This window comes from Filicampus tigris, chromosome 1, assembly GCF_054856515.1.
Source record: "Filicampus tigris isolate MCC_2025a chromosome 1, RoL_Ftig_1.0, whole genome shotgun sequence".
Classification (NCBI taxonomy): domain Eukaryota; kingdom Metazoa; phylum Chordata; class Actinopteri; order Syngnathiformes; family Syngnathidae; genus Filicampus; species Filicampus tigris.
The window spans coordinates 25,002,916-25,030,252 of record NC_141217.1 but is presented as its reverse complement, the minus strand read 5'-3'; the positions used below and the strand labels follow the sequence as shown (position 1 = coordinate 25,030,252).

The window sequence follows — 27,337 nt, the reverse complement described above, 5'->3', positions numbered from 1 at the left end:
TGCCTGCAGGTCTAAAATTAAATTTTATATACTGAATGTGGGCGGTTATGTTTGGGTGTCCACAGAGTTCTGGTTCTAAAGTGCACCAGCTCGTAGGCACAAGCACGGATGCATGCTGTCCAAGAATCTGTTGTCCGTCTGTCTCTCACTCTCCTCCATAATCCCTCTCTCCACATTCTGTCATCTGTCTGGCAGAGTCGGACAAAGAAAGAGAAGGAAGGAGATGGAAAGGAGCGAACGTGAGACTCTTGGCGGCCATGCACAGGCTGCTTGAGCCGATACAGGGGGCTGTGGAGAGCCCTCACATCCCTAATCCTCCACCCCCACAGTCACATGAATCAGTCTGTTCATACTACTCAAACTCATTCACTTACATGATCTGTCACAATTCAGCAAAAAGGACATGCATTAAGTTTTGTATTTATTTATTCAATGTCACATTCAAACTTGAAGACAAAGTGATGACGTGTTAAACTGCAACCAACAAGTAATGATATGACATTCTGTGCAGTTTACTAAAAAGCTTGACTTGAATACCACTTAAAATCAATATAACGACAGATAAACTAGATTCCTAACAAAGGGGAAAATATTATTAAGGTACAACATCTTATGTTAGGAAATAAACATAGGAAAGAACATAACTATATCATACTTGAAGATATGAACGAACAATGGAGATCATGATAGTGAAAACCCATCTGAATGGTAACTGTGTTTCTAATGTTCATAATCCACTCTGAGTAAATGGGTAGACACACTTTCCCACTGGTGTTCCAACTGGTCAACTGCTCATTTGTTGTCAACATTAAATTGGCCACGAATGGATGGAAGGATGGGCTTGACATCCTCCCCGAAGAGCCTTTCTGCTTTGGGTCCTTAATTTCTCATCACATCACCATGTTTGACTCAGAGAATTACCTACAGAAATGAATAACTGACTCAGATGGAGGCCCCTTTGTGTTGGAATTTAGTGGATTAACCGCATCCATTATTCTCAAACGTTAAACAGCCCATTTTAACCCACATACAATATGTTGAAATATATGTAAAAACTTTAATACCAGGCATTGTTTAACCAATATTTGAACTATATAATTTCAGAAATCAGGCATCTTTTACTGGTTCCTAACTTTTGAAGCCATCTTTCTGGTCTTTAAATATTGGTGTTCCATTTGCAATGCTCTGACATTAGTGCTCCCCCGCTGGCCTTCTTGGAAGTCAGGCCCACCTTCCCTCTGCAGGACAATTAGCCCTTTAGTTTCTTGCCATTATGATCATAACTGTGAGAGCTGAATAACTCCTGCTTGGCTCTGATCGGGAGCACAACAAAAGCCTGCAAGATGCACTACAAGATGCTCCCTTTATTGGGCATTCACTGTAGATCGATGTATTTCGTTATACACTTCTCATTAACAGTGCATGGTAGTATGTATGTTCCCTTCACTGATTGGTTGGGCTATAAATCATGTCTCATTTTCTCTGTGGAAACACCCACTTACATTAGCAAAAAGTGTTCCTTGATGAATAAATCTCTCTATTTATGCTACATTCCAAAGTTTGAATGTCACTTTTCTACTTAGGATCATGACAGACAGTTTGTGATGTATTTAGCAAATAAATTACAGATACATATATACTACAGATATATCAAATATTCGATTATTATAATAAACTAAATGTTAGCCATCCGGCTATGCTTTTTGGATTGTGGTCAGACATGCAAGTGAGACACAATGAAAGCAGGAATTAAAACAGCCAACATATATTTGAGGAATTTGGAAATGTAATATCCCGACATATGAATACATGTAACTGTGCTAAATGTATGATCCACTGGGGAGATCTAACTTCATTAGTTCTTGTCTAATTTTTGTCCATCACCAGCATATCCACTTTCTCCTCCATCTCCAACACGTCCAAACCCAACACACCTTCACCTTTCTTTTCTCTGCAGTGTCCCATCATCATTAGCTTCTGCAACTCATTGAACTATTTCCTTTGTTTCACAATTTCATCTCCAATGTCGTCTATTGTCCCCGTATGTGATTCTAAACATCGGGCAGACTGACAATTGGGAGCACGTTTCATTTACAGTAAAGATCTCACCACACATGTTTGCCTGTCTTTTGACTTAACGCATCAAACACCGCGCAGACGGACGGCTCTTGTGCATGCAGGCCTGAGAATGAAGCCTGTCCTTAAGTGAAACTTGGATATAACGCTTGGTAACTTAAGTCTTTCACATACAGCAGATCCTCCAGCTTCAGCAGAGCGCTTGGCCCCATTCACTCTAAAACTATCAATATGCATATATTTTCTCTGCAGTTTGCCAGTCTCTAGACTCCACTTGTCTTAATGCATGTTTATATATGTGTATATTGTTTTTGTGTGTTTTTTTGTTTTGTCTGGGTAGTACTGAAAAAGTCACTTTCAAAAACGCACACTTGCTGTGATAGCTGCCCACCGGGCATGCAGCCAAGCAATTTCTCAAACTATAATCAGGAATTTCCTTGTCTGCCCAATCAGTCAAAGGTGGGGGAAAGCGGACCCGGAGGAAAGAAAGAGTTGAATAGTTTAAAAGAGACAACATGTCAAAGGAGTAAGTAAACACAACACAAGAGAAGGGACCTAATATCAGGGATGACGTACAATTATATCATGAAGAGTCAAACACCGATATACTGTAATTCAGTGGAGGCAAAAGAAGGGAAAAGAACAGAGGGGATGAGAATAGAATTGGGGAGGACAAGCAAATAAGAGGAAAAGAGAAGAAAAGAAGAAAAAGAAAATAACATACACCGTGAGGGCACCATACAATGTAGGATAGGGGTCACCAAAATGGTCCACCAGGTAGCACCTAAGCACCCCATGAGTATCCTGTGGTCTGCTCTAAAAATAGATCACAATTGATGGGACATTGTGGTTTCCTAAGAAAGTTGTAGTGTGCTCATTTGAAAATACAGGCAGTCCTCGGGTTACGCGGTACTCGACCTACCCCGTTTCAACTTCATAACGCCCGGGTTTTGTCCGATGTTTTGTCTCCAGCCCCATAGTGTGTGTGTGTAAAAAAGAAAGCAGGATCTTCTTGGGATGATGGTCCAGCCAAGAAAAAAGCCATTGCGATGGAAACGAAGCTGGATATCATTAAAAGGTCGGAGAAAGACGAGGAGCCGAAGAACATCGGGCATTTATTTAGAGATTTAGGGCGTATCAATGCATTAATACTAACTTGTGCGGAAATTCGGGATAATTCGCCAGCGTAGTAACAGAACTCGTTCGTACCGTACTCGTGCAAGACCGCCTGTATGAGCACTTGCAGAAATTAACAGAAATAAAGTGTTGACTATTGATATTTATCTGCGCCTGGTCCGCAGACTTGAGGGTGCAGGAAGGTGCGTAGGAGTGGAGGAGTTCGGACAGGTAGAGCGGGGCAAGGCCATTTAAAGACTTGTAAACACATAGAAGCATCTTAAAATGAACCCTAAAATGCAATGGGAGCCGGTGAAGGGAGGCCAGAATTGGTGTTTATGTGCTCCGTCTTCCGAGATCCAGTTAGGAGGCGAGCTACTGAAAGTTTAGCCGGAATCGCAGATGGACACCCGTTTAAAATTAGAGGCGGACCAGCATATAGTAGATACTATTTTTTTACCCCCGGAAAGAAAGGTGAATGACGAGGGAAGGGTACCCACGCTGCAGATGGATGACGAATAACGGAAGCTCAATTTGTAGTACAATGCCCAGGTCTGATAATATTGTTTTATTGTAAGAGTAGTACAGAGTCAACTGGTCATTTATTTGAACAAAGTTATGTCGCTCGCTCGGCCCGCATGCATGCTCCGTTGGGTTAGCTGCTTCTTATTCGTTGGTTTAAATGCTTCTTCTTCGTTGGTTTAGCGTCTTCTTCTTCGTTGGTTTTACTTCTTTGTGTTTGGAGGCGGATGCGCACTGCCTACGCACCATGCCGTGATCAGGTTTGTTTTCTATTTTTTTTTCTATCAAACATTTTATCAAAGGCATTTTCTATTGATATCGATCATGTGTCAATATTGACATTAAATTATCGGTCCAGCCTTAATGGTTGCCCTTTACATTATTCAGGACCCATGAAGTAGCTGTAATTTTCTAAAGGATTGATGACCCCTGACGTAGAGTGTATTATTGCTCTACACTCGTCTATTGACAGTGGTTAACATTACATTTATACTTGTGACATTAAAATACAAGAAAAAATCAAGTGTTAAAGTAAAAGTGGTTAAAGAGCGACCGTCTTGCTTTTTCGATATGCCATTTACCATGGTTAACCTCTTTTCACACTCATATTATAGATAAGAATATGAAAATGCTTTGAAGTTGAAACTTGAAAAATCCTTGTTAAGTTACTATAAGTTTTTGCGACAGAAACCTTTTGACTCTTGAACAGATTTCTTTTTTTTTTTTTTTTTTTTTAATTTAAATTTAAATTTAAAATGTATCCAAATCAAAACAAGAGATACTCAACCTTTGAGGAGCAGCTGAATGTCAAAATGCTCCAGTGCCCCGCTGGACCCCACGGCCTCCACCCTGTACTTCTCCTCACATTTCTCCTCACCCGAACTAAAGCCGGTTAAGACGGGTCATGTTCATATGGTGGTCTTTTAAAAGCGAGACAAAAAAAATGATCCTGCAGACCATAATTTTATGCCAACAAATAAATGTGTGTGAAACTGGAATTCTATAAGGCGCTGAGTGTTGTTGTCTTTGATTGCAGTGGCCACTCAAGATATTCGATGTTCTCTGGTGCAATAACAGTTCTCACAAGTGTCCAAAGTAGAGCTGTTCTGGAGAGGAACTAATCAATAATATAAACAACAATATAATCAAGGGCATTGCACTGACTCTGTCTGACTCCCAACTTCAGTTTATATTTTATTATAACTGACTGAACAGCTGAGTCATCATACAATCAATTGATTGCCTGACAAACTGGTTGATATAAACAAAGTAGTTTTTCCACCTTTAGCACCTCAATTTTCATGTGTTATTATTATTATTATCAAACAGTTTTCTACAGATGAGAAATCAATGGCACCATGCACTTGTCATAGACTGTGAAGCACTCCATGTGTGTCTGAAAGTTAACAGACGGACCCTGTGTACTGTATGTGCAGGAATAAATGGGTAGGCAGATGGGGCAGTCTAGAGGAACAGTTGAGGAAGGCTTTACACTGCAGCTGCCCCTTTCTTTTTTCCTCTGCAGCAATCACATTAAGGCACACCAAAACCTACATTGGCACCATGTTTATTTGTAAATGTGTGTCTGTCAATGCACGCGTGTGCAGCATTAGCATCAGATGGACAGTTCCCACTCTACATGAGGAGAGCACAGTTGTTTGGATTTTAAAAACACACACAGCATTGCCGCACACATCTCTTCTCAATGGTTCAATGAGATTTCATACAAACATTATGCGCTGTAATGAGCAGTATTCCTGGATGCTTGATTTTCTTCATTTGAACCGTTCCCTACTCTAACCCCCTGAATTACAAATGCTTTCAAATTATAGCAAGACTTTCTTTACGGCAACATACAGAATATAATTTATCTTTTTTTCTATCATGGTCACTGTGATTTAGGAGATTCGTGGGAGGATCTACTGTACAACGACGCTTCATAAAATGTCAGATTAAACTATATTCCATCAGCCTTTTTTCAACTGTATTATTATCACCAAGGACAGTTTCAGTAAGTAATAAACCCTTAAATTAATAGGGCACTCATATACATAATTCATATGCAAAAATGGCAACCCCTGAAAGGAATATGGTCAATTATGAGTTTTTAACTTTATTTTATTTATTACCATTTTGGTCACAGTAGAATTGATTTAGTAAGACGTTACCAAAAAACTACACTGCATTAATAAAGCAAAGTAATGTTGGGTTACAAAACCCAATAAAAAAAAAAAAATGCTAGTAGATCCACAAAGCAATTCAGGAGAACTAATAAACAGTTTAGTTTAGTAAAAAGCAAAAGAGTGATATTCTTTGTCTGGACAGTAATCTCATCCTGAATGCTACTCTGTATCATGTGAGTCAAACCCCCAAGAGCCATAACAGTTTAAGCAACACAAATACAAACAAACACACACATACATCTCACGTGCTACTTGTCCTCCATGTGTCTCATATCCACCCATCAATTCCTGTATATGTACAGACAAACAATGTGATGTGGGGTGGTCCAGCAAATTTGGATCAAGCCCATCACACCTGACACTGGTCAACAAGGCAACAGTTGTCTGACTAATCTGCTGGGTGTTGTTGAATGTCTACCCATGTGCGTGTCTGCTGTGTGTCCGCATATGACCCAGCAACAAAGTTATCTTAGACTTTCTTCTTTGGACTTCCTGATTGATGTAGTTATGTCACTGTGATATCGTTCTCTTATTCCTGTCAAACCTAATCTTGTCAAATGCCTTTGTTGTCATATTTCCTCATGTTCAATTCATCTTTTCAGGGTGTATTTAAGGCTCTTCAGTCCCACTCCCAAATTTGTTAGGGGTGGGTGTAAGCGTGAATGGTTGTATGTCAAATATGTGCCTTGCTGGTGACCAGTCCAGGGTGTGGCCTGAGTCTCATCTGACATTAGCTGGGACGGGACAACAGGGTCCAACTCACCCGTAAGACTAATGAGAATAAGCGGTATAGAAAATTGATGGATGGATGGATGGATGGATGGAAGGATGGACTGTGCCTCAGAAACGACTCCAGTATTTCTATGTACTTTAAATGGTTTGAATGCATTTTATGCCTTATAATAATAGTAATAATAATACAATAAGATGCATGTCCTCAATTTATGTTTTCCCTGGAGTGGAAAAAACAACTGAAAAATGCAAATTGCATATTAAAACTAAATAACTAATAATAAACTACTGTAAATCCCCCTCTATGGCAGGGTTTACGTTCCGGAACACTCCCGCAATACGTGACATCTGTGAGATGAAACACGCAGGCATGCTATTAGAGCATTTGCAGCACTTGAAAAAATAAGGTATTTAAACACACTTATAAACAATACAAACACATTTAAACAAGAATAATATATTAAGAGAGATGCAACAGTAAACCTGGGACCCGTGATGGAGGGGGTTTCACTGTACAGCAGGGGTCCCCAAACTTTTTCCTGTGAGAGCCACATCTTGTTTCCCTTCTCTGATGGGGAGCCACTGTCAGTTTGTAACAGAAAAAGTTTGACGATCGCAGGGCTGCCGAAACATAATTATTTATTGGTAGGCCGGTCACAATAAAGCATTTTTGTGGATGGCACATTTACCTTTCTTGAAAGATACATCTCCTGGATGCACTGGGACACATCATCAGTGATGTATCCTGGGTTCATGGGGTGTTTCGGGTCTCGCAACATCATACACCCAGGCGACCCAGCCAGGGTGATCAAGTCCCGGCTTGTGTCCCAGTAGCAACCCACGGATCTGACACAGCCACCTCGTGGCTTCCTCTGCAGCTTTGCTTGCGGTTTGAATGGCCCACTTCTTGGCCGCCCCTGTGACTCCCAATTGGCCAAGGACTTTGCAGAGGGAGCGTCCTGCTAAGCCTCTACAGCCAACTTCTAGTGGCTCATAGAAGGTCCTCCAGCCCCCGCACTCCTCGACCAGTTCCTGATACTTGGCACGTTTCCTTTCGTTGGCTTCCTCAATCCGCTCTTCCCAGGGTAGAGTAAGTTCCAGCATGATCAGGTGTGATGAAGGAGATTGCCTTCTTTGGAGCATGTGGTGTTTGGTGGTGCAGATGGCCAAGGCTATGCTGTCAGCAACTGCTTTGAGTACCTGATCATGGCGCCAAACGATAGCGACCGTCGGCCAGGGACTTTGAGCAACTGCTGAGGAGATGTTCCAAGGAGCCTCTTCCGGATCAAAGGTAGCATTTGGGTGTCTCGCTCTTGCCCCACACGTGGAGGTTTGCTGGGCTAGGGAGGGCGTCGTAGACTGCCGCCACAAGGAAGCGGACGCGGTGGAAGTCTCCCTGCATGATGTTTGACCAGGTAACTTTGCGCTGTAAGGCGCTCTCCCATCTTGTCCATGCCCGCTGTTGCCGGAGTCCCACCACCCTGCCCACTCGCTCTTCCTCCTCGCTTGCTCGGACCTCCTCCTGGAGTAGATGTTTTTTCTCTTTCCCCCGGGCCTGGCTGACTTGGGTCTTTGGGAAGTAGCCCAAGCCCGTTGTCCTTGTTGCCGCGACACCAACCAACGCCTTTTGCCGTAGGCGTGAGTCAGCCACCGCCACTGCCTTTTCTGCCTTCCACTTCCTTCCTGTCCTCTACCCAGAAACTATCGCAATAAAAAATAGCATCATTTGTTTACACTGATATACTGATGTTAGTAGTAGTAGTAAAGTGAACATCCCTTTAAAGTGTAATTATCTTTCAATTCTCAAGCATATGGAACATTTGCATTGAAATGCAGAACAACAAAATATCTTGGATAAATAAATACAAATTAAATAAAATAAAAAAGACTCAGGCTGTGTTATTTTTTTCATCAACAACAACAATCAACAAATATTAACACATACACCACATACTGTACTATCTGGAGGGGCAGAGGTAAATGATGTCTTTTATTTCCTTCCTTCCTGAACAATTGATATTAATTTTCCTATTTTTTAAATTCTGTCAGGAACATTCCAAGACTGTGCATGTTTAATGTATATAACTATTAAATATCAATGCTTCAAAGAATAAATCACTCATGTCATGGCTTGTTGGTTAAACATCATAAATACAAGTCAGCACTAACAGGCCATGACAACTCACATAATTATTTACTTAGCAGTGTCTGTTCAACAATGCACATTGCACACATACATGCGCACACATATATTTTAAAATAAATGCAGGCCCCCAATCATTTTAGTGCAAATGGTCACTTTCATGTGAAAACATGTTCAATGACCAAATAAAACAGATGATTAAAAATATCACTTGCCATATAGTTGCGCTTCAATGAGCCGTGGCCGTTTGTATTCCAACAAGTATTATTTACTATTTACTATTATGACAGAAACTACACAGTGCAATGTCATAGCGTTTGCTATCCATCCATCCATTTTCTGAACCACTTACCTATATCTTTACCAGGGCCGCAAGTGTGCAATAAAGTTGTTGTTAGGTGTAGTCTGTGCATTCGGAAATCATAATCTGGCAATGAAACTTCACTTTGTGCCGTGGTTAGCCTGAAGTACAGTTGTACTGAAGCGTGGGGAATCTGAGCGTGTAACCAGTTTTTCCGTGATTAACAAATGCAACAGTTCCGGTTTTAGCAAGTTCCCGCTCATTGTTCTTCCAGATCACCTGTCCGTGTGTGTTACAGATCTGGCGTCGGAGGTAAAGAGGCGCCTTGGCAGTTTGAGTGGTTAGCATTTACCTTAGCCTACCCGCATAATCCATCTAGGCAGCCCCGCTTTTGTTTATGTTGTCTCCGCCACCTACGACGCCTGACAGAGCCGACAGCAAGCCACACAGGTCCCACTATCTAAGTGCATTTAAAAGTCGCTCAAACTCGTCCATTTGTACTGTAATCCAATGAAGATTAAATCCACACGATTATAGTATCCAGCAGCAAAGATAATATATTACACTTAAAAAGGAAAATGCACGGCTTCACACTTCGGCGTCCAAGAGCTCCGGTAGCTGCCAGAAGCTGCTTCCCCCTCGGCTGCAGCTCTCAAGCTTCAATTGGAATAGAATATCACATTCGAATGCATGTTTTAGTCTCGATCGCGTTGTCAGACTGAAAGAAAAGAATCAGAATCCTTCTCTGGTATTCTTCAGGGGGCTGGGCCAAAGGTGAAGGCAGGCCTATCTGGCCCTCGGGCCGTAGTTTGGGACCCGCCTTAATGAATTCAAGCTGTAAGATAATGATGGTCATATAAGAGCAGATGCTTGCTGGGACAATATGCCGCGATCCAATTAGTCGACTAATGCGATTACAGTTAGTGATTACTAGTCCACCAGTAAAATACTGGTTTGTGGCAACCCTAGCTAGCAAATGGTACGATGCAAGTGTATGGATTTAAAGTAGGTCCAAATAGAACACCCTGGGTTTTGTTGTTGGCCAGTGTATGGGATCCTTGAGATTAAAGTAAATTATTTTAAACTAAAGATGATAGCCTTTCCATAAGATGATGTCTTTGCTTTAGCGTGTCAGTGTACACTCCGATAAGCTTTCAAATAACTGAATATGAGGCTCGGTAAAGCGCTTTGGAAAACATATGGTGTAGATATAGTGTCACTGCACTCCATCTACAGTTATGATCAAATTTGGTTTTTCATGGTTTTGGACTATGGTGTGCTTTTTAGGATCAGTCCAATTAGTAAGCCATTTGAGTTGAGTCGGGACTCACTGATTAAATGGTAAACAAATAGTGAAGGTGAAGAGGCTTCATGTTTGAAGCGTGAATTACCACCAACTCACATTGGATAGGTTAAACTGGCAACTCCTTTTGTCTCTCAACACACCAGGATGTCTTCCAACTTATCAAAGATTCATTAGTTCCCCAACACACCCATCCAGCTCTCCATGCACATCAGTACCCCCCATTAACACTGCTCCATATTCTTCCACTGGGACATCCGAGATAATGCTTCGTTCAAGGACACAGGGGGTAATACATATGAAGTGATAGCCCACTTGGGAGTTAAACCCACAACTGCAATGGCACAGTGGCTGCGTCCAATTAGCCTTTGTCCCCGAGGTTGCGAAGGTTTCCTGCTTTTGAAATTGGAATCACTGTATCATGGCTAAATAATATTTATGACTAAAGTTATTACTTAATTTCCCTTTGAATTAGCTCTTGTATTCAAATAGCATGATGGAAATAACATTTATTGTGAAACTCCCTGAGAAAATACCTACTGATTATATGAATACTGATGAAAAATGGACATGGATACTGAAAACAAGAAAGTAATAGGATATTATCCCACTAACCACTACCTATCCCACTTTTGGACTCAAGGTAGAATTAGCGTGCTCAGGTGTTGCGCAGATCTGCTCATTACAAGTTTGCAGTGGGAAGACACACTATGGGTCGCTTCCACTCAAGACACCAACATGGAAAACAGCAGAGTTTCAATTCGTAATGATCAATCATCTTTGCCCGGCTGGCGTTTTTGCCATTTAAGCAGACTGAGCTGCCGTTACACTGCTTCAATCATCATCTGCCAGTCTAAATGCTAGTGCTAATTAGCATTCCCATGCTAAATTACCTCCCATCCCGTGTTCCCTGATTAGGCTTAATCATTCTGACAGCCAGTTTTATAGCTAAGATTGCCCACTAGCTCAGAGTCTATCAGAAGAGATTAGTAAGAGAGAGATTCGAAATGGGAAACTGACACTTTGAGAGGTTGAGAGGTATATTGCAAAAGGGTTGACATCATGAATAAGGCATTGCACTTTCAAAAAGGAACGAGATGATAAAAGGAGGAGAGCAACTTTGATCAAGTTTGAACTAGATCTCGCCCCAGTCAAACAACGGTATACATGTCATGGTCCGAACGGGAGAACATCCACCTCTGATGCCCCCAATGTCTAAATAGTGTCCTTGCCGCTGAGTGGTGGAGTACCAGCATGGGGTCAATCATCTGATTGCCATGGTTACCTCACCATCAATGTAATCCAGCCTGTCCTGTCACTCAGACTATCTTCCAAGATAGAAAGAAAAAAAAAACACAAGTAACTTCGGTTACTGCTCGCAGGCAAATGATGAAATGGTGTGAAACCATTCACGCCTCACCCATTACATACCTTAAGTGCACTCGCTCGTCTATTTTACTCTTTCTTACTTGTCTCTTTGTGTGGGTTTTTTTTTCAAATCTGGGAAATACTTCAAGTTGAGTGTTCCGTTTCATTTTTCCTGATGTGCTATGAGTGTCTTGCTTTCTCAGGTAGACCAAAGAGTAGATGAAATGAGGCGAATGATGGGATTTTCAGGGTTTACTAAGATCTGAGGACTTTTTCTCCCCCAAAGATGTTTCTGGCAAACAGCTATCGGAACGCTTCCAAAATCTTGCCTCCATGTTAAGTGGTGTGCTATGCTGTTGGAAAATTATTACAAATTGAGAAGAAACATGTATCAAGTGGAACAGCAATGGCTAATACAGCAGATAGAATTGTGTGTTTTACAAATAATTTATATCCATAGAGTATGTGCAGTCTTGTAATAGACATTTGATCAGCCGTATGGTGTAATGTAGCATGATTCTCCTCTGGCCATTTATTCCTCACACACGTTCACTCAGAAACACACAATTACTGCCTCCAAGGGGCTGCCTGGTTTAAGATTAACTTGAGTGATTATATATTCACAGATTGATCAATAAATGGACTCAGACACACTGTAATTCACAGGAGGAATTCGAGCGTATGCACGGACATCGATACACTGCAGCTCTGCAGAACACTAGCCAAGCAGCACAGGTTAACCCCCGTGAATGGCAATTAAAGTATACGCTACTCAGCCCATGCACTCCATCTGCCTCCAACTCAGTAGATCTCGCTTTCTCTGTGATCCCATCGAGTCTCCAGCATATTGCCTCTTACTTTTATTTCCTAGTTCTACTATTGATGGCGATACTCCAATGTATTGAGACTTAAGCCAAGGCTATTCGTTTCTTCTGCCTAAGGGGTATTTTCCTTATTTATTGTTAAGCTTAGTGAGCTTGTATTGGTTGAATCCCCGTTGATTTATTGTAATTGGTGTCCCGTCTCGCCAGCTCTGTGCTCTTATAGATGACAGCATGCCAGTGCATCCAGCTGCATTGATGTGCATGAAGACATTGGCAGCAACCATATCCTGCATTCCTCTATCGCCAAGCAGAGAAATGCACCATATGAGAGGAAATAGGATATATAGCCAAGGAATGGGATATCATCCAAGATCTATTGGCCTTCTCACTCTTCATAGACACACAAATCGTCTGTCTGCACACAAACACACACATACATACAGTATATATACACAAAGACACATAGACGCATACCAAGGGGTCAAGCACAAGGACTAGTGGGCAAGGTTTCAGTCGACTTAGCAAAACCCAGAGAGACAGGAAACACTGTAAGGATACATGTTTGTAGTGGAGTGTGTGTGAGCGATTTAGTTTGTGTTGTGCAGAGCTGATAAATAGCTTGTGTAAAGTGTTAGAGTGTAGCTCACAGTGGGCTAAATTATCATGCGTCTCAGAATAGTGACTATAAACAATACAATGTAACAAGTGGTAAATTGGCATGTTTTGGTCGATTTAATGTTCTATATGTTCAGACTGCACCCCCCCTATTGCTCAGAGACAGCTGGAATATATTACAGCACGCTCGCGACCCTGGTGAGGACAGCAGTTCGGACAATGGACGTACATTAATATGTGGTGGTGAAGTTCAAGGCTGCTGAGTCACTGACAGTTTGATTTATTAATTTTTGAGACTTTTGAATGGACTCTCTAAATTGCCCCTAGGTGTGATTGTGAGTGCGGATGTTTGTCTCTGTGTGCCCTGCGATTGGCTGGCAACTAATTCAGGGTGTCCCCTGCCTACTGCCCGAAGTCAGCTGGGATAGGGTCCAGCGCGCCCCGCGACCCTTCTGAGGATAAGCGGTATCGATAATGGATGGGTGGATGGAATTGAGCCATTCAGACTGTCTTAAAAAAACAGATGCAGGACGCATATGGGCAAAAAAATCTGATCTGGGTCGCATTTGCCTGCGGTGTGAACTTAGCCTAAGTGAACTGCTTCCTTGTCAATCCTCTCAGACGCTCATTGCGCTTGGGAAACAATTTCTCCAAGTATATGTATGCTGAAGGTTTATATCATGGTTTAGCAGGAATTGACCTGGATGTCACGATTTTGCCCACAACCTAAAGTCATGGTTTGTTAAAAAAAAAAACATATTGCAACATTAAGCAAACAAATGTGACAGTTAAATATGACACAAATTCAACTGCTAGTAACACAAATATGACAAGGACCTACGTCCTTATAACTTAATTAACTGCAAGTATTGCAATGCATTCTGGGAACCGAGTGGCTTTACCATCATTATGACAGATAGGAACAATCAGTAGACATTACATGCCTACGTCGACGTTAAAGCTCTTTTGGGCATAGTAGTTTCAGTACAGCGCAAACCAACCAGATTTTGTTGAGGTATGACTAACTATTATTTTTCTAGTGCATTGCAGCAAAAGGAGGGTGTGCATGACTCTCAAAAACATCCCAGCTATACACAAAGCACTCAACTTTTCATATACTTGCTGCCGAATTCTTTTGAGGGCACATGTTAACAGATAGCAGCAACTCCATGTTGGAAAAACAAAACGTGTCTAATCACTCCAATTATTTTAAGTCGCAGGCAACTATTTGATTCAACATATTTTCCATGGTATTGTGACAGCAAAAATAGATGAGTTCTGCCAAGGAATGTGATAATACAGCGGCAGCTCAGCTGGATGTAAGATGAAAAAACAGCTGATTGGCACTCACAATGTGACGTCTAACTCAAGAGAGCTATTTGAACAACACACACACAAACTTTGAGGCACCACGCTGTGCGCATGCCGAATATAATGGAAAGTCATTGCTTGCCTGGAATTGAGGAGAGCTTAAGAGACACAAATCACACACATGCGCAAACACATTAAATAGGTCTACTTACCTGTGGTGTTCGAAAAACACTTCATGGTAACAATCTCGGAACACTATCAAAGAGTACTTATATTCTCACACGTCCAAGCGCCACAATTTCACAACATAACTTTACACAAAGCTTCCTTATTGTCACTTGTTCCACCAACTGCTATTGTTAAATCATCATTCAAAGTCGTGTCAAAAAGGTAATAACACATTTAGTGCATGTCCGGCATGACAAGTTACGATTGAAATACAATAAGTAATGTATTGAAATGCCATAACACTGACATACTGTACACTGTACAAACCAATGCTCATTTAATACATCAAACATATATAAAATGTGTGTTTGCTTGATCAGCATTATAACTGCTTCAAGCATACAACAATTGATGATCCAATAAAAACTGACATGAGAAACATTTTGGGTACTGACCCCAAGTATTTTTTTTTTTTTTTTTTGAAACGATGATTAAATGTACTGTATCATGGGCCTACCTTTTTGATACGCCCCCCACGAGTGCCCATGAATGCCACGGTGTGTCCACGGTAGTCGTAGGCCGCCACTGAGGTCATGCCATCATCCTTATCCACGTACAGAGGGACTCCCTCGATGGTGGTGGTGCCCCCTAGAGGCTGGTTGAAGTCATGGCCGCAGAAATTATCGTCAATCTGCAATGGCTAGGTGGGATAGAAAGACAGAAAACCATGAATGACTCCATTAACACGTTTAACACCCTTTCCTCGTTAAAATGGCATTCATTGTTAAAGATGCAGGAGCCTTTCAGTCTCGCCGGCACTTAGTAGGCATTTTATGGAACTGGGGAACTGAGCGATCTGAAATTAATAGGCGTCATCTGTAAAATTAACCTAATTAAACTCAAAAAGTTTTGACAGAGATGTTAAGAAAATCATATATGTGAGTATTGTGTGGTGAAAAAAGTCCAGCCATCTTTCCTTTGAGTATGTTAGCAGTCAGTGATGTATAAATGTCAAAACACCAAATGGCCCATTAGCAAGAAATTACATTCTTATGTTGTATTGATTTCTTTGTATACTGGATTGGCAATGTAGTTTCTAATAAGAAACAAGCCAATTCAGCAGCGCATGGAACAACAGGGCAACTGTGAGCACACAATCAAGACATGGCAAATGACAGGAAGTAAATTGTAGGTCAAATTGGCATATTATAATCACAGTGTGACATGTATATGTGCATTGACAGGGAGGTGCAATGGTATGTCACAGTTGATTTACTTGAAAGCGTGTGTGTCTGGGTGCGCATGTGTGTGTGTGTGTGTGGGTGTGTACCTAGACATGTGGGCATGTGTAAAATAGGCATATCATTTGAGGCAGGTGATAGCTTGATGTTCGCTTAACTCCGACATGAGCACCTGACAATCAACGGTATCAGTATTTTTATGAAGACACAAACGTAACAGTGATACTATGATAATTAGATTTACTCTGGGCTTCTAGTGGATAGGGACACGCACACTTACGCACACACATCCACATCAACCACTGCAAAGTCAAAGTAGCAAGACGTGAATAATTAACAAAAATATATATGATGCTGCTATTTGGACTGGGTGGTATATTGAGGTAATGGTTAGCACAGCTGTCTCCCAGTTGTGAGGAGTCAGGTATGAAGCTCATTTCCGGCCTTCTTGTGTGGCATTTGTATGTAGTCCACAGTGGTTGTTTTGTTTCGGTCCAATAGCTACTGAGTCTTCTACCCATATTCCAAAATCAAGCATGCTAGATTCATTAAAGAGTCCAAATTGCCTATACATGTGAATCTGAGTGTGAATTTTCATTTGTCAATATGTGCTCTGGAATTGACTTACAACCAGTCAGCTGAAATAGGTTTTAGCTCACCCACGGTGCAAATACAGACAAGCAGTAAAGATCACGGTTAGATGGATGCTATTTCGGACTACGGTTGTCTGGCACAGAATTAACTACTCAAGCAGAATCTCAATATAGTATTTAATGCTGAGTTTAACCTTTGTAATGTGTTAGAAAGCTGCCCACGTATTTAGTGTTTGCGGGTCAAATTTGACCCATGATTTAACTCAGCCTGAAAATTCATAAAAACACTAGTTATCATTCAATATTGTTTTTCAACTTATAGCTAACTTAGTATGTATTCAGATCAATGGAAACAATGTTTTAAAATTGTATTTTTTGGCGCCACAGAAATTGTATTTTACAATGTACCGCTCCCCTGCGATTGGCTGGCAACCAGTTCAGGGTGTCCCCCGCCTACTGCCCAAAGACAGCTGGGATAGGCTCCAGCACGCCCCGCGACCCTTGTGAGGAGAAGCGGTACAGATAATGGATGGATGAATGTACCGCTCCTGTTCAATTAGCAAAACTGTTTAAATTCACTAATTATGTTTCCTGTAGTGATAAAATGAGTAATTATATTATCCACATCTTAAACTAATATTAGAGTAATCCTACTCCCAAAAATATTTTACTTATCTATGTTTATGTTTTGAATAATTAACAATAGTGGCATCTGTGGTTTGGGGGGTCAAAACTGACCCGTATAGATTTATGGTAGGATAAAGACAAAAAGTCATTTCTTTCTCATAAAAACAACTTCATTTCAAACAGAATTGCAAATGCAAATGAAAATGAAACCATAAACTGAAAACGTGTGTGTGTGTGTGGGGGGGGGGGGGGGGGGGGTTGCTTACATGCATGAATCAGAGTACCTATGTGATGGTTATAGACGTGTGCTCCTTGCATTTCACTCAAATGCATTTCTTGCATGTGTGGCAAGTGGCAAAGGTTTTCCTGTCCTTGTTAGAGGGGCAGGACTGTCACCTATTTCTCTTGTTCCCCCTGGAATCCCCTGCCCAGTTCCTATGCCATCCAGCTATCACCAAACACTCTTCCCCATTCCATGTTGGTCAGCTCAAGCAGGATCTTCTGAAGAGGTTGTGGAAACCAACAGCAAACATGGACTTGATGTCTTGGGCATGCAACAGCGTTTCTAGTAGGCCCTGTAGTAGTCATTTTGAGGTTTTTCTCTTCTAGTGCCCTGTATTGGGTGTCCAGAGGGCTTGATGACCATGAAATGTCATATTTCCTTGATTGGAAGACCTCTCTATCAGTCTCTGTGAAATCTGCTTCCTCCTCATCAGATGTGTGGTCTTGTTCAGGGTCATACCGAACCCCGTCCTCATCCACATCCTCCTCAGCTTGGCTTTCCTCTCTGTCTTCAGTATCACTGACTGTCAAGACCAAAGTTATGATCCAGCCCCTCATAAACTGTACACCTCTTGCTCATGTAGACTACAGCTCCAACGGAACGCAATTGATAATATCTCACCCAAATCCTGCTTATATATGCCAATGTTTTTTTTTTTATTATTCAAAATGTATCAATATGCTGCAAGAAAGCTTGAGTTCACGTGGAGTGAAGATGGCCTTTGTGTATGTGTGAGTGCGCGTGTAACAATAATTTACGAGAATGCGTGTGCGCATGTTAGTGTGTGTGTGGGGGTGGGGGAGTTGTGCGTGTGTGTGCGTGTGTGTCTCCGTCTGTCTGTCTATTGTGGAGCATGATGAGCCATATTTGATCCACAGAGCAACCCACAGCTTTTAAACAGCCAGTATTCACTGATGGGTCAAATTTGACCGATAACACCACAAATGTCACTTTTTTTTTTTTTTTTTTTAGACCTTTAGAATTTGTTAAAATGGTGGAAATTAATTTTGTTGCATTAAACTAGTTGTGTCTGAGGATTAGAAGAAGCCTCGTTCAGGTACAAATTAGCAAAGGGTACTTTTTACGTAACTAAAGTTCAAAACGGGTCAATTTTGACCCCAACACAATATAAGGGTTAAACTGGTACATAAGAACAGGTACTGTGTGCATTCATATTACAGCTGTTGTGTGTCAAAAAAGAATTGTCATGGTAGGGCTACTGCTTTTTTTCTGCATTCCAACCACTTATTGGTTCCAAAATATTTGACTTTTTAATTCAGAGATCATTGACAGAAAACAATTAATGCACCTACAGTATCGGCTGAAAGCCTGAATACAGAGAATGCGGCTGCCATGTGTATAAACTCTCCAATAAAATAAAAAAGAAAAATAGACCGCTTTTTGAGAATATCATAAGTCCGTGCGGAGCGAAGCCAGCGACAAGGCTCAAAAAACTTGGTGCTTGCCGGATGGCCCGCCACTGCAACTTGGAGGGCGGCAAGCCTCCATGGCATACCGTAATTGGTATACCTTAAACTTTAAGGTATTGTACTGAGGTCATACCATCGTCCGAAGTTATAAACGGATTTTCATATTCACAGATTTTAATTGATTTATTTAAAATATTGTTTTTTAATATATTTTTGGGGTAGGGGTTCAGGGTTTTTTTATCTCAATTTCCCCCCATTTCTCCCGGAAACATATTTTCAAAGTTTATCTGTGTTTTTTGAAGAATTTTGGGGATTCGGAGAAAAAAAAAAAAATTCCTCCTCTGCATTTCCATGGCCGTCAATTAAAAGCGTCTTTTTGCTATTTATGAGTCGGCCAAACCCACTCTACAGACAAACAGTATTGACACTGACACCGTGAAGCCCTAAACCATATATTGGTCATTATGTGGCAGTGTACACCACTCTGCCAGTGACAATAATAAACATTGTTAGATGTCGTGAAAGTTTCCCTACATGCACACAAAAAGAGTCCGCAGCTCTAAACACAGGCCTTCTTTTTCCAAACGTCACAACTGACGAAGATAAACTATTATGCCTGTACATACAGTATATAAAATCACTTTCCCCTGCACTTATTTATGCAGGGAGCCAGACATACTAATCTGCATTCCCGGTGTCTGTCGTGCTCACTCACACAGCCGCGCACACAGACACAGGAGTGCGATCGCCATCTTCCCGGCACTTTGGCCGGCATGCTGAGGATGCTAATGGTTTGTTATGTTTAGACTGACTTGCATCATTACCATAGAGTCAACAGCTCAGACTGAGGCACAGCGGAGCATTCAGGCATCGTGTCTGCAGACAAATGTGGCCTCACACAGACCTGACATCTGCTCACAGTTGTGGGCCGTGTAGACATGTGATTCCTGCAGCCAGCCCGCTCCATCATTAGCCCTTCAGTAACTCACAGAGGGCATGCTGCATCACTTTCAGTCACCGGGGCCAATTTCATTATTTTAAATCTGATTCTACATGTGATGCATGTCATGTGTCACAACATTTTATTACACCTTTGTCACATTGCCAGTTGGTATTGAATGAAATGTCACATTTCTGTTATTAATTTACATGTTTAGCGAACTTAATTGGAGCACCATCATGTACTAGATTCAAACTTAAAATTTAGTCTCAAGTTCTAGCAAATGTGTGCCTTTTAATTTTATGATTTCAAAAACTAAATTATGATTCTGACTGGTGAGACCATCGACCGAAAAGCAATGCAGCCGACTGCTCTCAGTCACTTGACGTCATTTTTGCACGGTATCACGGGACTGCAAATAATGTACAAGCTAACCTTGTAGCAACTGCTGCAGTAAAGCATTTATGTCCCCGAGTCTTTCGGATTGAACTCGCTGAAGTGGGACAGTGTCGTGTCCGGATAGTGCACATATAACAATTGCTTTTATTACAAAGTGGACTTTCCCACTATCTGTCGCTGTTTCTCGAGACTAAGATACTAAACAGCAACCGTGAAAATCTGTGGGTCGACTTCAACCCCCAACCCGGACCAATACCTTACACCAGGCCAACGAACAAGGAAGAAGTTGTGAAAAAGAAGCCAGCTTTGAAAGGGGTTGTGAGTCTTCTGGCCAACCTTTAAAAAAGCATTTGTGTGGAAACGAAATGAAATGGGAAGGCACTTGCACTACTTGAGCTAAAGCAATATCTGTTCATTTGCTACACTGCTTCTCTTTTACCGTTTATTTTTACTGTCTTCAATTCACTTTCAGCTTGCTCAGGAGTAATGTTAAGTTCAAGCTGATAAAACAAATATATACATTCTCTGTGTACGTTCCTCCAACATAAAAGCTTTTGAATTGCACATAAACGGGACGTTGTTAACGTTGAGAGTAAAGTGGACATCTGCATTCCAATACTTGTCACCCAATCATTTGATTCACAAAACAAATCTAATCAAGAAAAATATACAGACAACCACTGAGTGCAGAATCACTAATTAAGATAACGGCTAAGAGCAGATTCTCTTACCCGACACCACCCCAACTGTAACCTTTTTCCTTTTCTGATCTTTGATTATGCCAAACTATCATGTTGATTTATTTAATTTTTTGCAAGCAAGTATATAATCTGTTATGATGTATGGGATCACCAAACCTAAATGTTGACATTTTTTAAATCTGATATTTAGATCATTAATAATACCCAGGAAGGTTATGGTTGAGTCCACACCGCTGAACAATCCTCGAGTATTATTTGAACAACAGACAGTGAAAGAAGCCCCCTAAAAATCTTGTCAATGCCCCTGCATGTACTGAACTCTGAGTACGAACTGTTGAAATCTGGCGGAAGATACAAGGTACCACCATGCAAATATAACATTGTCGCTCTCTTAAAATAGGTATGATGCATTTTCACAAAAATCTTTCTCTTTTTGCCTAAAATTCCTTTCCAGGATGCTGGGCACCTTTGCTAAAATCGACTACAGCCTTAATTAAACACCCCTGAAATTAAATTATTGATAAATATATTAGAACAGGTATTTTGTTCAGTTGTTCTTGTTTTCTGAAAAAAATGAAAATGATGTGGGATTATTTTAGAAAGGTGAGAATATATAAAAACTATTTTAATTATTAAATTGATTAACATGAACGACCAATAGGGTGGCGTGTGTACTGAGATTGCACGGGGAGGTGTGCTTCTACTAATTAAATGTGGATGGGGTGTTTATATGTTATGTTGATGTATGCTTTTTTTTTTGTATTCATGTATAGAGCTGTCCCTTGTTCCAAGACAAATGTGTCCGAAGGGAGACTATAAACCTTGAACGTCAAAATGCTTGTTCAAGCATGTTGAAAAAAGTGGCATGAAATGTCAAATGTTTCTGTGTGTTTGTTTGTTTTTCATGTTTCATCTCATGAGCTGTGTCGGTGCCAGCAGAGACACAGTTGGAAACTATCTATAGATTCAACGAATGCACAACCCTGTGATCCACCCTTGCTGACAGTTTCTACTGGAACACGCTTTCAGAATACTAACAGCAATAAAAAATAAAATGTTTGCTTGAACCTAAATATAAAAGGAAAAGGCCTGACCAAAAGATTATGAAGACATCTGCATAAACCTTTTGACTCAATAGAATGAAGTATGGCTGCAGTGTGAGAATCCTTCCACCTAGTTTATCAATGCTTGTTCCACAGAGTGCAAAAACACACAAAAAAACATCCATTTGCCAAAAGTCCTTTTATAATCTGGCAGGCAGGACAATGTTGAGATCAAGGCTCAGGGGGGGTTCGCACCATCTGCTGCAGGACCCCTTGTTCTTTTTCTCACCGATTATCGTACTGTAGGACTCTGGCAGCTTTGTTGGGGTCATTGTCATGCTCCAGAATGAATTTGCAATGGTAAAACGCCTCCCTGATGTTGTGAAATGAGATGACGGATAAGAATCAGCCTGTACTTCGAAGCGGTAAAGAGAACTGGAAGGACCAGGCATAAAACAGACTTTACCCTGCCAGCTTCATAGCTCAACATCTATGTAATGTCCTACTGAGCCCATGTGTGAATACAGCAGGCCATTGTCAGAATTTCATGGTAATCAAGCAGGCTTGGTCATGAGACTGGATTGGAATCAGAAAAACAAAAACATCCGGAGATGACAAGGGAAGATTAAATACTCCGAAAAAAATGGGGTGATGAATTTAATCACTTTAATTTCATCAAGTGGTTGCATGACATATAATCATCTGGATCCAGATGATTATATGTCATCATAATATGATTATATGTCATGCAACCACTTGAAGAAATAAAATTGAGTAAATTCAACAAAAAACCTTTTTCAGGGTATTTCTTAACCATTAATTGCAAATCAGTGAATATTTCTTAGGGAATAGGTTGATAATCTATCCAACGTAGAAAGGGCAAAATATATTTTACAACCAAGGTTTGCATACACCGGTCACCACAACGTCATAACCGCTTGTACACGTCTAAAGAGAATAATAATACAGAGCCGTAATTGTCTTCTGTTATGATTAACTGCACACATTTAACAATACGTTCATAATTGCGGGTGCACTTTCCACTGGTCTAGAAGTGCACTTCATACTGTACACACTCAGCCATCGGTTCTCAAAGTTTTTGATCCAGAGATCTCTTACAGGGGAGAACTTTTTCCCGGGCCTAACTCATCATTGTAACAAAACTTAAATATAACTATCATGTGTGGCCCAAAACACCATAAAAAGTTGCCTATTCTTGTGAAAAAAAAAAATAAAGTTACAAAAAAAAAAAGAAATGTACTTCTGGTGAAAAAAGTCAATGTAATCATGTTATGTTATGTGAATAATGTATTCTTTCAACAATAAAAACATTTTTACTGTTTCCAAAATAAATATGTATTTTATCAGGATACAAAGTCATATCCTTAAAAGACGAAAGAGAAAAAAAAAACACATTTTGCTCTAAAAAAATGTAATAATATGCCTCTTCTTAAAAAAATCCCCCGAATTACTTTACAATGTAGTTTATTTTCGTCTTGCTTTTGAAAAATGACTGAGGAATGAAATGAATGGGAATTATTTTAATTCTTTATTTATACATTTCAACCTAAATATTCATGTTTAAAAGAAATGATTCAAATTCATTTGAATTGTATGAAATGTTTATCCATCATTACGAGCTACAAATGTTTTGCACGTGTCGGGATGTCAGATTGACAGTAGTAGTACTGACGCAGACTGTACCATACATAGATAATGCACTTATTTAAATGATACGACATAATCATTAATTATTATTTATTAACTATTTTTGTGCCTGCCCAGTATTAGAAGAGCACAGGTTGAGAACCATTGCTGTAAACTGAGTCAAATATGATGTAACCAATTTTATTGTATCTCATTAGATTGTACAAATAGTCATGATGTTATAGCTTGTCGGTAAATCAGAAAGAAGATTTTAACAGATTTTAGGTGATCTTTATTTCTACAAATAACGATGTTCGTATTTACTCATGTTGTATGCGAACTGATTTGACCATCAACTTCGCCCAGAGTGGAAGGACATTAAAACTTGAGTGTCCACCAATATTATGTCACTTGTCCCCATGGGCTGACACTGCCATTATTATTTCTAGCTCTGGCCATTCACAGCATCATTACAACCACGAACACCTTTGTGGGGGGGTTGATACAAGGACATAGTCCCCTGTGTTGTCCTTGCCCAAGAACTCTGCTGTACATAGTCACGGTGTAGCCTCTGGCATCTGTCGCACACACATGCTGCATGTACGCACACAACCACAAACACACTCAAAACCTTTGCCAAAGTCTTGAATGATGAATGTGTGTTGAGATATAGACTGAGAGCGGGTGAGGACGGCAAATAAGGAGGAGAAACATGGAATAAGACGAAGGGTCAACAGTGTGCTTGTCGTCGCTAATTAGATTCAATGGAGAAAGAGAGTTTCGATTTAATCCTAAAACTCGCCTGCAGCACTGACATTGCTGTAGTTTTCTGGGCAAAACACATCAATTCTATTATGGCCTTTATTGTGCACCATCACATTTACACGATCCAACACAAAACATTTGGAACTTGTGTACTTTGCAAAACCGGGCGTCAGTAAGCATAAGCCTAAACAAATGTGCATTAATTATAGTGTATTACTTTCGTGTGCATCCTACCGTAATTTCTTACAACTCACCTCATCTAAAACATGACATAAAACACATTACTCTTATGTTAAACGGGAGCTTGAAGGGAGCTGCATTGACACTGGCTAGCTGATGCAACAGTACTTGTCGAGTTGAATAACGCAATTATGTGTTTGTGTGTCCTTTCTAATATAGACTGGAGAAGAGAGTGGCCTGCCAAACTCTGGATAAATAAGTCAACAACAGACACACATGCCCTTAAACGCGCACACATGCATACTCACACACACATACGCACACAATACACTGGCTTGTGTCCAGCTATTTGCTGTGACCTGGCACGGCAGGCGCAGAACAGAGCTGGTTGGTCTTTGGTTCTCCCCAAAGAGCCAATATCGGCTCTTTAATTGGTTGCTAATGAGGGCAGTGTGCGTGCGTGTGCTTGTGAGTGTGCGGGCGTGCGTGTGTGTGTGTGTAAAGGCAGTCTATGTTTGCACATGTGTGGCAGGGGTGCAGCAGGGATGTTAAACATCTGTCTAACAGATGGGGGGCACTTGAGGCTTTGAGCTGCTTAAACACACACATACACGCAAGCACGCTTTTTTGTATTTATGTTTGTATGTGCATCATGTGTGTCCAAGATAAGTGGGTTGAGACAAATAGACTAAAGTGTAGTCTTTCAACTCGACATCCACATCCATATAACCAGAGACCGGATGTGCATCTGGCAGCCAAGTCTGTCTTAATATCAAGAGGTTGTCTGCAACTTACAGCTAGGCTACATTACACAATACATGCTAGCACATACAAGGAGCAGATAATCTCGTATCTGCAGGTGATATACTATACAGTGGTTGATTTGACAAACTTCTCAAACAAATAAATGAAAGAACAAAGAAATATGAGATCATACCATACTGAAGCCAATCGTATTAGCTTACGGAAAAAAAGGGGAAGTCAAATTCGGAAAGTCCATGTGCACTCTTTGCTAACCGATGTGTGCCAATGTAGAATACGCACTGAGGTACACACTGTACAGTATGCTCTAAACTGAAACAGAGGTATCCGTTAAAAAAAAAAAAATACACGCAGAAAGTGCACAGTGACTTTCCGAACAATTAATATTAACATAAGATTGTTCTGTGTAAATTAGGTGAATTGCTTGACTTTTTAATGCAAACAGGGCATGCAAAGCACATGATTTTCAGCAGTTAATTTGCTAAGTAAGCAACATACAGTACTGTGAAAAAGCCTTAGGCCACCACTAGATTTGCTGTATTAAAAAAATGCATAATGTGAATGTCACCCAGTAGAGTGCTATTCAAACAGTTAACAAAAACCTGGTTCGTGGAGGATGATGAACAGATGGGCTGAGGCATTATGATATGGGGGATGAACATGTCCATTCATTTCATACTGACTCAAAAGGTAATTATACATTCCTGTACTTTCCCCTTTTTCTAGAGCTTCATCAATATGTAAACATGCAGGTTCTTTAGTGGCACCATCCAATTTGGGAAAGAACTTATTCATTTATTCATATTAGCTGAAGACTAAAAGGAAAGCACGTTGACATTTCAGCAAGTTGTTTTGGTTGGTTTGGTTTGAGTGAAATAGGGAGAGTTTAGTTGGAAAAGGAGGGGGGAGCCTGGCAGCAAGAGATTTGTGGAAATGCTGGAAAATAAAAAGCTGCAGGCAAAAATGCGAGAGAGCATTTCAGAATTTACTTTGCAGCTTTGTATTCCATGGTTTTCTTGCTATTACGCTGTAAGTGTTTACATATTTAACTTGTTTCATTGTTTCACACCCTTTCATTCTCTTCAAATCCTTGCTTTTGTTTGAATTCCTTCATTCTCGTGATTGGGAACAGGCGCGGCAATCATCACTGGAGTTGCGACGATTTAAAAATGAATCATATGGACAGAGGTAATCGGAAATCATACAGAATAACATAATCAATCACTATTCTATCAAGAAAATGGTCCCATTGGACGATATATTGTAAGCTTCCAACTTTGTGAAAAACAGGTCATGGAAGGTCTTTTTCTGTTCCAGCATATGACTTTGACCCTGTGCACTAATCAAGGCATGCTTGAATGCGTGTGGTGGGAAAAGACTTGACCTCCAGCCCATCAAACACCTTTGAGAAAAAAATTGAGCCGAACCCTCTTCTCATGCAAAGAGTAGAAACAGAAATGACAGTTCATAACATCTTGCATTACAGCTTCACTTAAGCCAAATTGCTCTTTCTATGCACTGTAACACAAACCAGATGATGCTCTTAAAGTTGCGCTGCCCATCCGAGCACAGCAGAGTGTAATCTCTGTAATCGCAACTAAAGCCAGTCCTGACAGCCGTAATCCAATTACAACGGACCACTATGGGAGCTCACCCAAAAGTGTGAGTCTCAAATCTGCCATCACAGAGGAGTTTCCACAGCAAATTTTAACACACAGATGCAGCATTGCAGCTTTGGACATTTGCAACTATAAGCACACGACCCACGAGGCAATTTGTATTCGTAGTAGTGTATTTATTCCCATATTAGGACCACAATTTAATAAGCAATAAAACAATTAGTACATTTATTACATTTTCAAATGATAAATGGAAATGTTTTTCTTGTTTTTTAATCAGAAATGAATTTTCTTCAATACAACACAGTACAACATCACAATTAGAAGATACCATGGAAATATGGCCCCTTTATGAAACACAGGGTTGTGCATTTCGATTTGATACGTATACATGGGGTGTAGTACGATTCAAGGACGGTTGGATTTTAAAGTGGCACAATTTGTT

General features: G+C 40.5%; 1 protein-coding gene across 2 annotated transcripts in view; it reads right to left on the bottom strand.

Moving 5' to 3' along the window:
- LOC147153372 (plexin-A1-like) overlaps positions 1 to 27,337 on the bottom strand; it is a 208,683-nt gene that overhangs the window by 136,543 nt on the left and 44,803 nt on the right. For both annotated transcript variants that reach the window (XM_086028906.1, XM_086028914.1), the window contains exon 3: positions 15,180 to 15,362. In XM_086028906.1, coding sequence (XP_085885032.1) covers positions 15,180 to 15,362 — 183 coding nt within the window. The remainder of the gene's footprint in view (positions 1 to 15,179; positions 15,363 to 27,337) is intronic.